At 37.8% G+C, this 16,281-nt stretch overlaps 1 protein-coding gene across 2 annotated transcripts in view; it reads right to left on the bottom strand.

Annotated features, from left to right (window-relative positions):
* LRCH1 (leucine rich repeats and calponin homology domain containing 1) overlaps window positions 1–16,281 on the bottom strand; it is a 203,127-nt gene that overhangs the window by 18,151 nt on the left and 168,695 nt on the right. The window contains exons 16-17 of one of the 2 annotated variants that reach the window (XM_063426004.1): window positions 11,712–11,816; window positions 825–934 (exon numbers count right to left, since the gene is read on the bottom strand). In XM_063426004.1, the coding sequence (XP_063282074.1) occupies window positions 825–934; window positions 11,712–11,816 (215 nt within the window). The remainder of the gene's footprint in view (window positions 1–824; window positions 935–11,711; window positions 11,817–16,281) is intronic. The other variant, XM_063426005.1, reaches the window with a different exon arrangement.

Below are 16,281 nucleotides of genomic sequence, written 5' to 3'. Positions count from 1 at the left end.
CTGGTATAAGAGGATCGTGACCGATGAAGCCTCTTCATGTTGAGGAATGGGGTCTGTCTTCTACTGAGGGCTGCTGCAGAAGTGTAATAAGGCTCTTTAAATGTTATATCTTTTTTTGTGTTTTTAATGTATTAAAACATGAGGGGATCGTTTTTAAATACTCGGCTCCTTTAACCATCACACAAGAGAACCAGGGATTTTGGCACTTAATAAAATGACACATTTTAAGATCTAGAGGAGTAAATAGTACTCAATCATTGACCTTTTAAAGTATAGTAGAGAATAACTTGTGAGGAAAATGGAGCATCCAGACTCCAGAGAAATTTGCTGCCAACTTGATTGCAAGGAGTACAGTTTCAGATACAAAATAATTTTCATTTTTAAAACTTTTTTCCATTTTAAAATCAGTCTAAACGATTAGTAGAATCGTTGGGGGAGATTTATCAAAATGTCATCGTCCCTTTTTACATCTGGATTTTGTGAGAGTTTGGCTGCAATTTATTAAATTTGTCAATTTTTTTTTTCATCGGTTGCTTTTTTGTGCTATAACCATCTTTTTGTTACTTTTTTTTTAAATATATACCATTTTTTTCAATGACGCAACAGATTAATTAATATTTCTGCCACTTTTTAAGACAGATATTGAGATGCGTAGTACAGGTTTGCATTCCTGGCAATATAGTATCCCTTTAATAAATACAATGAAAATAATGACAGAGTTTAGCCAAGACGAATCCTGTGTCGCTTGGTGTGCAGTTTAATGAAACCATTAAGGGTTCCCCTGCTATTATAATTTATCAGAAATGGTATAAGGCGGACATTACCTCTCGAAGACTGTCTGTGAGTTCCTTTTCTTCTCTCATTTGTTCCATTTTCCTTCTAATTGTGAACTGAGGATCAACTGCTTCCAAATTCCTCTGCGGCCTCATGAACACTAAAGAAGAATGCAAGAAACACTTTTATATATACAGTTATATGTGTGGCACAATAACAACTGAGAGAAAAAAAAAAAGCAAAAACAGGATTAAATGCTGGTTTGCCAAAAAAAAACCCATTCATGAACGTGTAGTGATGAAAGCAAACCGTGCAGATTTGAGTAGAACATACATCGGTGTTGATGTGTGATTACAAGCCCTTAACTAGTTATGGAATCATTCAATTATTTCTAAAATTGTGATGTCTGTGTCACCAAAAAAGTTAACAGCCATGTCTTCAAAGATAAATTGTTCTGAAAAATGAGTGCCAGGGGTCAAACAAATTGTGATGTGATATTGGAAACCATTGCGTCATGATGTTTTCAGGCAGGTACACTTTTGCAACATACAAAAGGTGTTCCTTTCTATAATATTTATTATTCAGATGAAAAACTCATTTCAATTTAAATGAATTATGCAAGATAAAAATGTATGTTTGAATTGCTCAGCTGTATTAATGGACAATGAAAGGGTAAGTCTCCCTTGGTTCGAGAATAGAATAGTCCCACAGACAAGATCTGTGTTTATTCTCAATAAATTAATGTGAAAGAATATACATGCAAACATTCACCTTGGACTATACGTTCAATAACACCCAGCTCAGAGCAAATAGAACAATCATCAGCCACTTCAGTTCAAATGTGCCTATCACTGGCAAACAGACACTTATGTGATTATATTAGGTCACTAATTGTAATGTGAGTAACAATAAATAGACAGATAATCCTGTGCTTGTGTCTTTTAAACTCAACTGTGCCCGAGAAATTCTGTTTAAGACCTTTAACCCCTTAAGGACACGTGACATGTGTGACATGTCATGATTCCCTTTTATTCCAGAAGTTTGGTCCTTAAGGGGTTAAGCAAAGTTGGAGAAAAGCAGAAATTCACTATAGATGGAATTTTAACACATTCTGGTGACTGAAAAATCGTTATTAAGTTCTCTAGATGCAGACATTTCAATGGTGCAATGCATTAAAAGACTAGATAAATATTTTATTCATATTTGTTAACTAGTAATTTCCCTAATTATTTATACACATATCATAGATAAGGACACTGCAGACTTTACTGCATATGTATACATAACTAGTCATAAGATAAGGATAAAATGTAAAACAAAAAGAAAAAAGGGGGAGTAAGGGAGTAAGGGGGAGGGGGGGGTCCATATTCATTTCTACTCTACTCCTGGTATAATTAGTGCATGATGCACTGATACACAATAGACCTTCAAGGCACGGTTATATTTGATGTACTTGCTTGATAGGTAACAAATTCCCCTGATCTCATTATTGCTAGGAACACAGCCCTACCCCAAATCCACGAGGAGACATATCTAGTCCTTGTACCCAAGCTAACGATATGTTAGATTTTCAAACAACACAGAAGAATAACAATAGGTTGTGGAGATATTCAATATAGCACAGGCAAGACCAATGCTGAATGTGTACACCCTATTTCCATAAATATTCATATTTAAATCATACAGGATAATATTAAATATGTTTTTTTTGTAGCCATGATAAAGATTCAAGGTGTGGTGAATACCTTCCCAACAGATACCGGAAAAACAGAGAATACAGACACTCACTTACTGACCGGGTTCCGTTCCTACGAATTGGTCGGTAAGTGAGGAGTTAAGGGATTCCCTGCTCTGGTGCGTTCATCTATGTTCGGGGAAACTTCCCCAAACATAGACGAACGCACCAGAGCAGGGAACCCCACTAATCTATGTTTGGGGAAATTTCTTTCCGCATTCCTTAGCTGGCAGGACCCACGGTCGCAGTGGTCCACAGGGCGGCCGGGCTCCCTGGAGTGACGGGTCCAGTTGCAGCTGGGACCCCTGCGACTGCGGTAGTTCCACCACTGCCTAGTTATATTCCTGTGGACCCCTAAATCCAAAGTAATCTGATTACTTACCTTTACTCCATCAGCAATGTTTTATATTACAGGGCTAAAACTAAAGGGCTACTTCACCCAGACCACGTCATTGAGCTGAAGTGGTCCTTTAAGAACTTTGATTTTCAAAAGACTTTACATTTGGCAATATTACGCAATATCATGCTTCTTATCTCAAGTATTGGATTCAATATATGGATAAATTTTTTTATTTTTTTTTTAAAGTTATTGAGTTCCTTTAATTGATATCTATAACTGGTGTTCCAGTTTTATGACAGCTGCAATAAATGCAAGAATGTAAAATGTGAGTATTTTTATTATTTTTAAAGTTAGTTATTTTTTTTAATGCATTATCTTTTGTGTTTAAAACATTTTATTTAAGTACAGACAGCAATAAACAATGTATCAAAATTATCACTACATCATCTTTTAAATGCAGCAAAAATTCTGTTTAAAGTTAGACTTAATCATGCAGATTTAAACATTATCCACATGGGGGAAGTATAACCCTTTCAATGGCAACAAATCAGCTTGTGATTTTATGAAGGCCACTAGCTTTATATACAATGACTTCATAGTAATGATTACATGTCATGCATTTATCCAAATACATTTTAATCACTTCATTTGCAATATTTTAAGCTCTATCAGGCAAAATGGTCATATAAAGGAACACAAATATACAGAGAATGTCATGACCAGAGGTCTAACTACAAACCTCGGGGCCCCCGGTGTGAATATTGCCCTGGCCCCCCCTCCCCACAGGTCTACCCCCACCTCATACATCTACTCCCCCCCCCCCCATATGTCCACACTAAAACACACACATGCAAGATGTTTAAGTCACTTTCCTGTTTCCTAACTTTTAGATGCAGGAGGGTGACTTTCCCTGGGGTCCAGTGGTGGCAGTTTAGGCTGATGAGAGTAAGAGTTCCCACTCTGACTCCCTCTCCTTCCTCCCGCGTGGCTCTCTCTGATAGCTGGGAGAAAGTGACTGGGGCTGTCACTTCCTCCCAGCGACTGACGTCATCACAGGGGGCCCAGTCGCGCTGTTAAAGCGCTGCAGCGCTGGCCGGTGCTCCCTGGATATTCATGGTCATCGGTGGCCCTAACAGCATGGGCCACCCGATGGACACCTTCAACGTGGCTCCGGTGGTTACACTGCACGGGCCAGGGCCGCAACACATGGCAGCGGGCACCCAGTCGCATGGGTCCACAGGGCGGTCGGGCCCCCTGGAGTGAGGGGCCAGTTCGCAACTGCGACCCCTGCGTCCGCGGTAGTTCCACCAGTGGTCCCTACCCATCCAGCACACATATACACTAGATACATGAGATATATGGATTAGTAGGGACTTTTGGGCCACCCTGTATAATATAAATCCTACTTACACGGACAGGGAAATGTAAGAGGAAAACAATCCCTATTCCCATGTACATTTAGGAGTATTAAAAAGGGGGAAATATGGTATTTCTTTCCTTATTTACGCCCCATGGTAATGGAGTTTGGCCCATCGAAATAATATGCATAGGGTGTCCTGTTAGTTCTCATATTAAAATGACTATGCTAAATATTATAACCACTGCAGCTAGAGGCATAACTAAGAACCATGGGGCCCCGGTGTGAAAACTGCCCTGCTCCCCCCCCCCCACATATGTCTACCCCCCTGCCAACGTCCCCCCATATGTTGCCCCCCCCCACAGATGCTGACAAAAAGATACACATGCAGACACACACAGACAACACACATACAAACACAACACACACACAGAAACATGCAGACACACATACAAACAAACACACACATATACAAAATGTTTCAGTCACCCTCCTGTATCCTACATTTTAGGTGCAGGAGGGTGACTTTCCCTGGGGTCCAGTGGTGGCTCAGCCTGATGGGAGTCAGAGTTTCCACTCTGACCTCCTCCACTTACTTCCGCGCGGCTCCCGGTGTAAGTTGGGAGGAGTGACCGGGGCAGTCACTTCCTCCTAGCCTTTGATGTCATCTAAGGGGGCCCGGTCATGCTGTTAAAGCACAACAGCGCTGACCGGCCCACTGAAAATGAATTTCCATCGGGTGGCCTTAACAGCAAGGGCCACCCGATGGGCCCCTTCAATGTGGCCCCGGCGGAAATACCGCACGGGCCGAAACACATGGTGGCGGGCACCGCGGTCATTCCACAACTGACCGCAGCTCATTTACCGTATATACTCGAGTATAAGCCGAGTTTTTCAGCACATTTTTTGTGCTGAAAAACCCCAACTCGGCTTATACTCGAGTCAGAGTCTGTATTATGGCAATTTGCATTGCCATAATACAGACAGGGGGGAGAGGGGGGCTGGCAGAGCTGTACTTACCTTTCCTGCAGCTCCTGTCAGCTCTCTCCTCCTCCACGCCGTCCGTTCAGCACCTCGGTCAGCTCCCAGTGTAAGTCTCGCGAGAGCCGCGGCTCTCGCGAGACTTACACTGGGAGCTGACAGAGGGAGCTGCACAGACCGCGCGGAGGAGGAGGGAGCTGACAGGAGCTGCAGGAAAGGTAAGTACAGCTCTGCCAGCCCCCCTCTCCCCCCCACTGAACTACCAATGACACTGGACCACCAGGGAAGGAGCCCCCCTCCCTGCTATGTATCAAGCAGGGAGGGGGGACGGAAAAAAAATATAATAAAAAAAATAAAAATTATAATAATTAAATAATAATACAAAAAAATATATATAAAAAAAATAAAAATAATAATAATTAATAATATATTAAATGCCCACACACACTGCATCACACACACTCACACTTCATTCATATACACACACTGCACTCACACACACTGCACTCACACACACTGCACTCACACACACTGCACTCACACACACCGCACTCACACACACTGCATTCATACACACAATGCATTCATACACACAATGCATTCATACACACACTGCACTCACACACACTGCACTCACACACACTGCATTCATACACACACTGCATTTACACACACTGTATTCATACACACACTGCACTCACACACTGCACTCACACTTCATTCATATACACACACTGCACTCACACACACTGCACTCACACACTGCATTCATACACACTGCATTCATACACACACTGCACTCACACACACTGCACTCACACACACTGCACTCACACTGCACTCACACACACTGCACTCACACACACTGCACTCACACACACTGCATTCATACACACACTGCACTCACACACACTGCACTCACACACACTGCACTCACACACACTGCATTTACACACACTGCATTCATACACACACTGCATTCATACACACACTGCACTCACACACTGCACTCACACACACTGCATCACACACACTGCATCACACACACTGCATCACACACACTCACACTTCATTCATATACACACACTGCACTCACACACACTGGACTCATACACACTGGACTCATACACACTGGACTCATACACACACACTGCATTCATTATATACACACTGGAAATAAATATTCAATTAATATATACGCACACACACTGCACTCATACACGCACTGCATTCATTATATACACACACTGTAAATAAATATTCAATTAATATAATTTTTTTAGGATCTAATTTTATTTAGAAATTTACCAGTAGCTGCTGCATTTCCCACCCTAGTCTTATACTCGAGTCAATACGTTTTCCCAGTTTTTTGGGGTAAAATTAGGGGCCTCGGCTTATATTCGGGTCAGCTTATACTCGAGTATATACGGTAACTTAAAGATACACTGCAGACCTTAAATTACGTCAGCTTGCTTAAGTGCTTAATGCGTGAAGAGTGTGTCCTCTTTTGTTCAGTTTACAAAAAGTGCAGATATCAAATTGGCATGTTTATAAAGTAATCTGGTTACACCTCCCTGGCTGTGAATCAAACAACAGATCCTGTCACTTCCTGATTTGTATAGCTCAGTGAAGTTAAAGACTCAAGAGGCAGGAAATTGCTAAGAGCACCTGCCTTGCAAAGACTTCTCCCTGAGCTCCATTGGGAGTCTGTGATTGGACAGCCACAGAAAGTCTGGGCTGCAGAAAAAGGGGAGGGCTTGCAAAGACTGCAGACTAGAACCTTGCAGCTTTTGCAAGCTGCTTTTAGCTATACCCCTATATAAATATGCATCATTAAATACATGCATGTTTTTATTGGGGGATATCTACTAGAAAGTTATTTATTTATTAGGTTTGGGCAGTGGAGTGTATATGTGAACAGAAGTATATTTTAGAATTGTCCCTGCAGCTTGTATGAAATTATGTTCGAGCATTTTGACAAAAACAAAGGCTCTCCCAAGATCCTACAGCCCAGATAACGCATGCTCACATTATGCACTTAAAGCTGTCCAACTTTGTACAACAATAAGAAGCTGCAAGTAATGAGCTAACCTGTCCCAGCGCTTACCATTCAATGCCATTCAAAAGGAAATCGGTTTGGAGAGATAGCATGGAACATTGCCAGAACTGCAGCAAAGAGGCTAGGTTAGGTGCCCATTGAGTCTTTACACCACAACTACTACAATGATCTATAGAGGTTATGGTGCACAGAGTGCCCCTTTAACCAACTAAACTTCGGAGCATCTGGTTTTTGATCTCAGATCTGTGCAGTGTTTTTCTTCCTAAACAAATTGAGTTTTTGGGTTTTTGTTATTTATTTATTTAAAAAAAAAAAAGAAAGAAAAGGAAAGGAAAGAAACCCCATAGAAAAGCACTGTATAATGCTTTCCTATGAAGGAAGTTCTAATGTGAGCGTGGCATTATCTGGATGTGGCTGATGCCAGGTAATTATGACATCTGAATGATTTATTGAGATCTATAAGTTTGCAGCTAACGTGCAGACAACCTGAAATCTTTGAATCCACCCACACAAACTAAAATTCCAGTCCAGTTTGGTTTTTGATAAATGTCTATATTCTCCTACTTTAAAATGAAATGAGACTATTTTTGCATGCAAAAGACTGCTCCAATGTGAATTTATACATTTCATTATGCATCTGCATTTCTTTTAGAAAGTATCCTGATTGCAATGTGTGGTCAGATTTGAAAACACTACTGTTCTCAAAAGAACAAAACCACAAAACAAAAACAACAAAACACAACTACTACAGCCAAAACAACTGCATAGTTGGTCAGTTCATTTATTTATAAAGTGTTTTGGCAGAAGAATACATTGAGATTTTGTTTTTATTTTACTTATTTTACAAATCTACCAAAATTGTTTGCAATTATCCAGCGTAAAAATAAATAAATATATATATAAACAATGTTAACTATCTCAAACAATGTCTGAGGCACATTAGCAGGATAATGTCCCGGCTTGGGTTTTTCTGGCCAAGTTTCAAGAGTAAAACAATCCGTGTATTTTATCTAGTATATATGTCTGAAGATTTTCTAAGTAACTATTTAATGACTTTATACCATTCTTTCCCTATTAGTTCATAAAAACAATAAAAAATATCTCATGCAAACGTGGCAGATCAATTATTGTTGATGTGAACTGTTACCCTTCAAGTATCAGAAAATAACTGCAATATTTGCTACTCAGAGTTTACGCAAGGTTAGTCATGCTGTCAGATATCGATAAAGTCAACCTTTGACTCTTACACTGAATATAAGAGACAGTTGTCAATTGCATCTGCTTTACAATAAGTAAAGCAACCTGACTCATGTTTTTCATCACCTGTGCAGTATCTCTATTATCATATAGTTGCCAATGGTCAACAAATTAGCTCTGTCAATCCCATGTTTTGGGCACTTGTCCCAGGAAAAATAAGTCCCAGAACATGTCCCACATTCCAGGGGTGGAACTAGTAGTCATCCCAGCCAGAGTAGTCACCCCAGGGCCAACAGGAAGGTTAGTGGTTAAAAACATAAATTTTCTTTATTTTGGTGTGTGTGTATTTGTGAGTTTGTGTGTCACTTTATCTGTGTGTGTGTGTGTGTGTGTGTGTCATTGTGCGTGTATCTCTTTGATTCATGTGAGTGTCTGTGTACATACTTGCCACAAGTGTCCCTGAGAAAAAAAATATTTTTCAGATGTTGGCAACTATGCCAACAAGACTATATAACACAAATATAGAAAAGCATAAGTATATTAGAACAAGAGAGGACATTTGGAGAACAATGACTTCTCCTTTATTTATCCACTTTGAAGGCATAGTCTCTCTAATGGATCAGATAAGTGATCCATAAACATAACAGTTATTTGTAGATTAAAAAACCCTGAAATTACCCTCACAATTCCTGGTGTGGTATCCATAAAAGTGTTAGGTTCTTTCCATATTTTAATTCACATCATTTCTCCATAATAATGTAACTTTTCAGTCATGTTTTCAAACTCCTTTCTCCAATAAACTGTAACTAAAACGCACATAAATGATGCACCCTTTAACCACTTATAAAAACACTGGAGAAAGGGTTCTGAAAAGTGATGGTTAAATCCTGTTCGTATTTATTAAAGTGATCTAAAAAGTAATGGCTGTGTTTATGGTAAATTCCACAAGTTTTCACAAATGTATCCAATTCTGAAGACCATCAAACTGTTAGGAGAGTGGCAGAAAAAAAATAATCATAAAACAGCTGAACTGTTGAAAAAACGGTGCATATTCAATTATTCAATAATGCAAAAAAGCTACATATTTTAAAACAAAAAACAAAACAAATTTAATAAACTGCACCAAAAATTAGAAAGACAAATGTCTGCAATTCTTTAATAAATCGCTCCTATTCTTCCTATTACGGTGGTGGAACAATTCATTTTTATGCCTTACCCAATGCATTTTTGCTTTTCATGCCATCCCATCCATTTTCACATTTTTCCTACCTCCTATATTCCTCTGTATCTATGTTGTTGTTTTTTTGCACACTCTCCCCACTACACCATTACATCATCATTCCCCCAATAACCCCACTACCTTGTCTATTACATACCTTCTAAATTTTTAAACAATGTTGCATCTCTCGAACATGGACATAATTCCCTCTGTCTTTCAATACAGCCTTTTTACTCCTATTTACCCTGCACTATTATTCCCTTCCTGATTTTTCACAACGTACTCCCGCTGCAGTTTCCCTTTCTACATAACATTTTCTGTGCCGTGCTAGCACTTTTATGACAGATCAATGTTGCTCCCAAATAAAATAACAGAAAGTGGTTGATAACATTTTGACAAAATATACTTTTTGAAACTAAAAAGAGGTTACCTAATATTTGTCCAAATACAAACAATCATATCACCACATGGTTAAGCTGTTGAAGAATGTGCTTTTCCCCTCAACATCCGTTCAAAATAAATCATTTTCAGGACTTTGCTGCTCTGAAGTTTCCGTCCATCTTCTAATAAAACCGTCGAGCTAAACATGTTTCACTCTTTAATTGAGCTTTGTGAAAGCTCTACCAACGAGTGAAAAATGTTTTGCTAACCAGTTTTATGCACACTATGCTGACGTCTATTGCAGCTACACCTCTACTATTTTGAGGTTTACTGCTTTACATCAATGATAAAAGACTAGATTAATAGAGTGGAATGCATTTAATAATAGAAGAAATACATTTCCAGTCTTTGGACAGATACAGATTATACTATATGGTGCAGCCAAACTACCTACTTCACAACTTGATCTTACCCTCCACATCATCATATCCTCCTCCCAGTGGTTCTGGAGAATCCATTATATCTGAAATTCTACACAATATCCATCTATGACTCCAACCAAATACTCCAGTAAAAATTCTCAGTCCATTCAGACTTTATACTTCCTCGTTTCACCTCTACCTACCCAACTCAGTATGTTCCCCACATTTTACTCCCCTTTATCCTATTTATTGAGGAGAAAAGGGACAAAAGTAAAATTGAGGGTGCCTGGCATATTACTGGCTTTACATTCTCTGCTTGACATGCCTATGTGGGAAGAACACTGGTGTCCATTTCTACAGACCAAACATACAAGGATTGTGTACTCCAGACAGGATCGTTGGTCTTATCTAAACTTAATTTGCAGCATATTTATTATCTATGGCATGTCATCCCTGCCTTTTATCTCAAAAGGTTGGTGTTAGTTTACGGTATCTGCATCTATATCATTGCCATGTGTCACTCCTCCTTCCTGTGTGTGCAAGTTAGGTATACTGGTAGCAGTGAAGGGATGTGACATAATAGCCTTTCTGGCACAGGAAGCAGAGGTGAGCTTTGACAGAGGACTCCTCCCGTAGCACAAGAACCATAACCAGGTGATTATTTGGGAGTAGAAATTGGACAGGGAGGATACGAATGGCTTTCAGGATAGTAGAAAGGCGATGAGCGTTAAATATAAGATGTGGGAAATAGAAAGATGAAGTCATAGGATATGGATTTATGAGGCAAACAAGTCCATGGAAGTGGAAGAATGAAAGGGAAGATGAAGAGCAAAGGGAGGAGGGATGTTGAAGGAAGATTTAAAAAGTAAGATATGAAAAACAGAAGGAATAGGATTAGTTGGGATTAGAAAGGAAAGATTAGATGAGTTGATTTAAAAGGTCTTGGGTGAGATGTGTTTAGTAATAGTGGATTGAGACTAGAGTTTGCAAAATTGCACAATTATCCATTTTTATAGGTTACTCCACTCCGGCATCCAAACATATTGCAGCCTACAATAATTGCGCAGCACTGTTCCATAGCAACATAATGCTTTATTATAAAAAGGCACGCAATTAGAATGATGAAATTAATGTCTTCTCTACACAAGTGATGGCGAGTCAAATGATATTTAAAAATAAATAATAAAATGTTTAATCCAACACTTTACGCATGCAGGCCACACTTCACATAATGTACAATACCTACCATTGTCAATTTCTCCTTCTGACGAGGTATCCATGCTATAGCTGTCCCAATTTTGTGCCTGTGTAAGTTTGTTGAAGGAGATAGGAGGAAGAGTGAGGGACGGGTCTGTAGGAGGGGGTGTCAGAGGAGGTCCATATAAAGCAAAAGAGGACCAGAATAAATCAAATTTGAAGCAACAGAAGGTTAGAAAAACAGTCAACTCAAACTCAATTCATGCTCTAGGTATGCTAATTAAGAAACATGGATCTAATTTAGGAATGCAAGAAAAATACATTCGTTTCTGCACGATTTGCAGGTTAAACCAGGCAAGCTTAAACAGTACGGAATATTTGATCTAACACAGATGCTTGAGCACTGCAGAAACACAGATTGCTTGACACACTTGACATTATGTCAAAAAAATAATAATGCATGTTGATAGCTTTCCATCCTGTGATTATCAAATAATTTGAAAGTTTAGACATTCTGCAATTTAATTCTCTCCAAGATGTTACTCATAGCTTGTAATATAGAGTTATTTTCTAGTAATAAGTTATGTGTTGCATCCTATGCCATTGCCTTGGAAATCTCAAATCAGCAAATAATGACATATTATGTAGTTTTTTTCCCCTTCTATATCACTGTTCAGTGTTATATATTTTAATTACTTTCCAAAACATGATGCATGTTAAACGTTGTCTTATAAAGGATTTTGCAAAGACCAGTTATTGAAATTGATGCCATTTAAAATCTTGTTTGAAGAAAGCAATGTAATCAAAATAAGTGGATGATTTTAAATGTTAATAATTAAGTCAAATCCAGTACAAAAGGTGTGCTTTAGCTGCAATTAAAGGGTCACTCTAGTCACCAGAACTACTACAGCTTAATGTAGTGGTTCTGGTTTCTAGAGCCGGTCCCTGCAGGCTTTTCAGTATAAACGTTCCCTGAACGTTCTCCGTAGAGATGCTGATTGGCGTAATGCAGCGTATTGCCTCACTTGCACAATTGCCTCCCAATGCTTTCCTATGGATTGGCTGAGATCATAAAGATTCATGATTTCAGCCATGGAGGCAGTGCCAGCTTGTATTCCTGACCCTATAGTATTCCTTTAAATATGTGTATATTTTTGCATATTTATTTTAAATATTTAGAATAAGTAGAGATTGAAGCATGAAATACAAAATATCCTACTACTTCTACTTCTCTCCATGTCATTATCATTTTTGTCTAGTGATCCTGGACCTTCTATCACACCTTGGCCTCTACACATACCATCCATACATGACTCCAATCAAATGTTCAGGTCAATTCGGACCTTTTTACCATTGAACTACCTCTCCTCACCTGGTCCTATATATTTAGGTCTGTTCCTCAAATCCTTATTCCCTTCATCCTATTTGTTTCTTTACATGTATTGCTGTCTTACAGCAAGCATAAAAAAACAAAAACAAAAAAAAATTGTGTAAAAGAGTTTTTGTTTTTTTCATGCAAGACTTCCTTGTATTTCTTCTTTAGTTAAACTATTTTAAACAAAAACACAAAACACTTTCTTATCAAAATAGTTAAATGTATAAGAATTTCTCTTTTACACTGACAAATACACGCATGACTGAAACATGAAATAAACAGATATCAAAAACAAAAAACACACTAATCCCCCCTAAGACAAACAAACAGAACATATGTGGGAAACCTCAACTACAGAATTTAACTGAACATTATGAAGCATTATTTTTACAATGGTCAACACTTGCAGGAAACCATATCAGACAGGAAAGGTTTTTACTACCGAGCTATGCTTTATCAGGAAATAAGGAAATTAACAATGTTTGCAGTTTTGGTAAACCACTAAAACCATCCAATCCTAATATAGTAAATTGCCTATAATGAGACGGGTCATATAAAATACCCTAAACTTAGAGATTGCCAGTAAAAGCTCATTTTGTGTTGCTTGCCTCGATCAAGATCTTGAGGTGTCAAAAGATGAAATTAAATGTAGATTGTATATATTTGTTTATTTATAGACTGAGGACAGATTAGAGTTTGAAAGAAGCAGTCATCTTTGCTTTGTTGGTTTTCCTATGGAGAATGAAGCAAAGGGCTCTTAACACTTATTCCCAGGAATGTAGACAAACAATGATTAAAAAATTAACGCTGACAATCAGAATACAACAACGTGCAATAGTTCATATATTCCTTAACAATGCACGGTTTTAAATATTACGTACGAAGTCAATGTTGCTGATTTTATTTAATTTAATTTTTATTCGTAGTTTTAATGTACAAATGGAGAATTAATGGAAAACTCCGTAAATTCACAGTTTGAAGCCAAACAGAAATGCAATGTATTGCAAATTACGTTTATTTACTGCTCTAACCATGTGAGGCCATAAGAATTTGAAACGAACTAAATATCAGTGTTCCTTGAGGCAATTGTATAATGTAAAGACTTATTCTCAGTCAAAATAGTTTAAAGTTATTAAGTTAAAATCTTAAAAAATAAAGAGAAAATAACTGATCTTTCTAAATTAAAGAGATACATTTGCTTTTGGGCTTTCAATCACTGCTGTTTATAGCAGATTATTTTTGAATAAGTTACAATACTCACAGAAAACCCAGTGTAAATGATAAGGGCTACCATAATGACATGGTGATGCCATCTTGCACACCACCTCAACAGCTTAAAGGAACACTATAGGGTCAGGAACACAAACATGTATTCCTGATCCTATAGTGTGAAACTCACCATTTAGGTGGCTTGCCCTCCCCACCCTCCATTGCTCTAAAAAGGCAGTGTTTGTATTAAAATGCCTGAAGGCTATGATTATACTCACCAGAACAACTACATTAAGCTGTAGTTGTTGTGGTGACTATAGTGTCCCTCTAACACAATATTCAGGACCAGATTTGGTCTGTGCCATGCCATCATTCTGTGTGGAAACATCTAATCTAAGGTTTGATTAATAGCAAAAATGGAGAAAAAAATAAGAACACAATTACAAAAAGTGAAATAAATGATCAAATAGTAAATTAAAAATGGCGTTATGAGGAGTAACATATGAATAAATGTAAACGTAACAGTTGGTGGTGCATACTATTCGATATTCACATAAAGAGATTTCTAAAAAGCAATCTTCTTTCATTGGTGCTCTTCAAAGCCTGCGCATACTGAATTTTTAGTGCTCTGAGCAAGAAGATGCTTCAAAGATGCTTCACTACCCACTAGTAATGTCCTTCTATCAATGTTTTTCTTCTTTACACGGTTATTTTACTAAATGTGAAAGTCATATGGTGGTTCTCAAATCTCTTGACAGTAACTTCCCATAAAATCTGATTAGACTTGGCAATGTAGTACTACACATCTATTACCCATAGCATACACATGCCTCCCCCCATTGATGGGGATAAAAATTCTTTAAAAGTTATCAACGAGACTGCTTTAAATATCTTCTTTCAGCAACAAACACATTGTCCTTGTCAAGAATATATACTGTACTTACAGCTATAAACAAACAGTACTGATAAAGTAAACTGGATTTAGCAATTCTTTGGTGCAAACATATGGGGAAAAGCATATGAAGCAACTCAACGTAATGTTACTTGGACTTCATGGTTCTATGGAATGTGAAGCCATTATTCAGGGATGTGGACTGTGATGTGGACTGATTCAACACTAAACAAGACTCCATTCAACAAACAATGGAAATGTAGTCATGTGATACAATGAAAATATATCTATTTCCCTGTAATATGTGTTCCCTTGCTTGGGCAGGTTCATCCCCAGTAATGGCATGTGCATTGTTGTATTTCCCATCTACAGGTCCATTGTATAGCGATAATGAAGTACCCCAATTAATTATGTAATACCACTTGTTGGCTTTCTTCCATCTATAGTTACCAAAATGTTATAAAGGAGTCAGTTTGAACATTATAAATGTAATCAACAAAACAGCGCAAGTAATTGAGTGCAAGTATTTCTTATAACTGGAATGTAAATGGACTATTATCTACTGTAAGCGTGTTTTACATTATGGAATTGAGTTTTCTTTCATTTAGATTTCCAAGGATCACTTAACATCTTATTCTACAACTTTTTAAAAGATATTTGGATACGAATGCAGCAATACGAATTGCATTTACAAAATGCAGCACTTACATTTCTGGAATATTAACATTACGGTAAAAAAAAATAAAAAATTAGGCTTATTCAGATGAGTGGCAAAAAGTACCAAGATTAAAATAAATAAACAAAACCAATAGAGCTCAGGATTAAAGCTAAAAGTAAATAAGAAATAAAAGAATGTGTTGTTTTTTTTTGCCAACATCTTTAAAACCAGTATGCTTTTGGAAAGACCGTTTTTTTGAAAGTGATTAGTTTCATTATTGTGAAAAGGGGGGGGGAAAAGACACTGACCGGTGAAATTTTATTGAATAGCTTTCATAGTATAGCATTTGTTAATTTCTTAACGTTAGTTACACAAAATCAAATTTAGTGCCTTTTTTTTTTTTTTTACGGTTAATATTAAATTCATTTACAACTTTTAATTTGGCAAAAAACACTGTTTTCCTTGGTTTAGATAAACATGCATTG

Source organism: Pelobates fuscus, chromosome 1 (genome assembly GCF_036172605.1).
Source record: "Pelobates fuscus isolate aPelFus1 chromosome 1, aPelFus1.pri, whole genome shotgun sequence".
Classification (NCBI taxonomy): Eukaryota; Metazoa; Chordata; class Amphibia; order Anura; family Pelobatidae; genus Pelobates; species Pelobates fuscus.
This window is presented reverse-complemented; position numbering and strand designations above follow the sequence as displayed.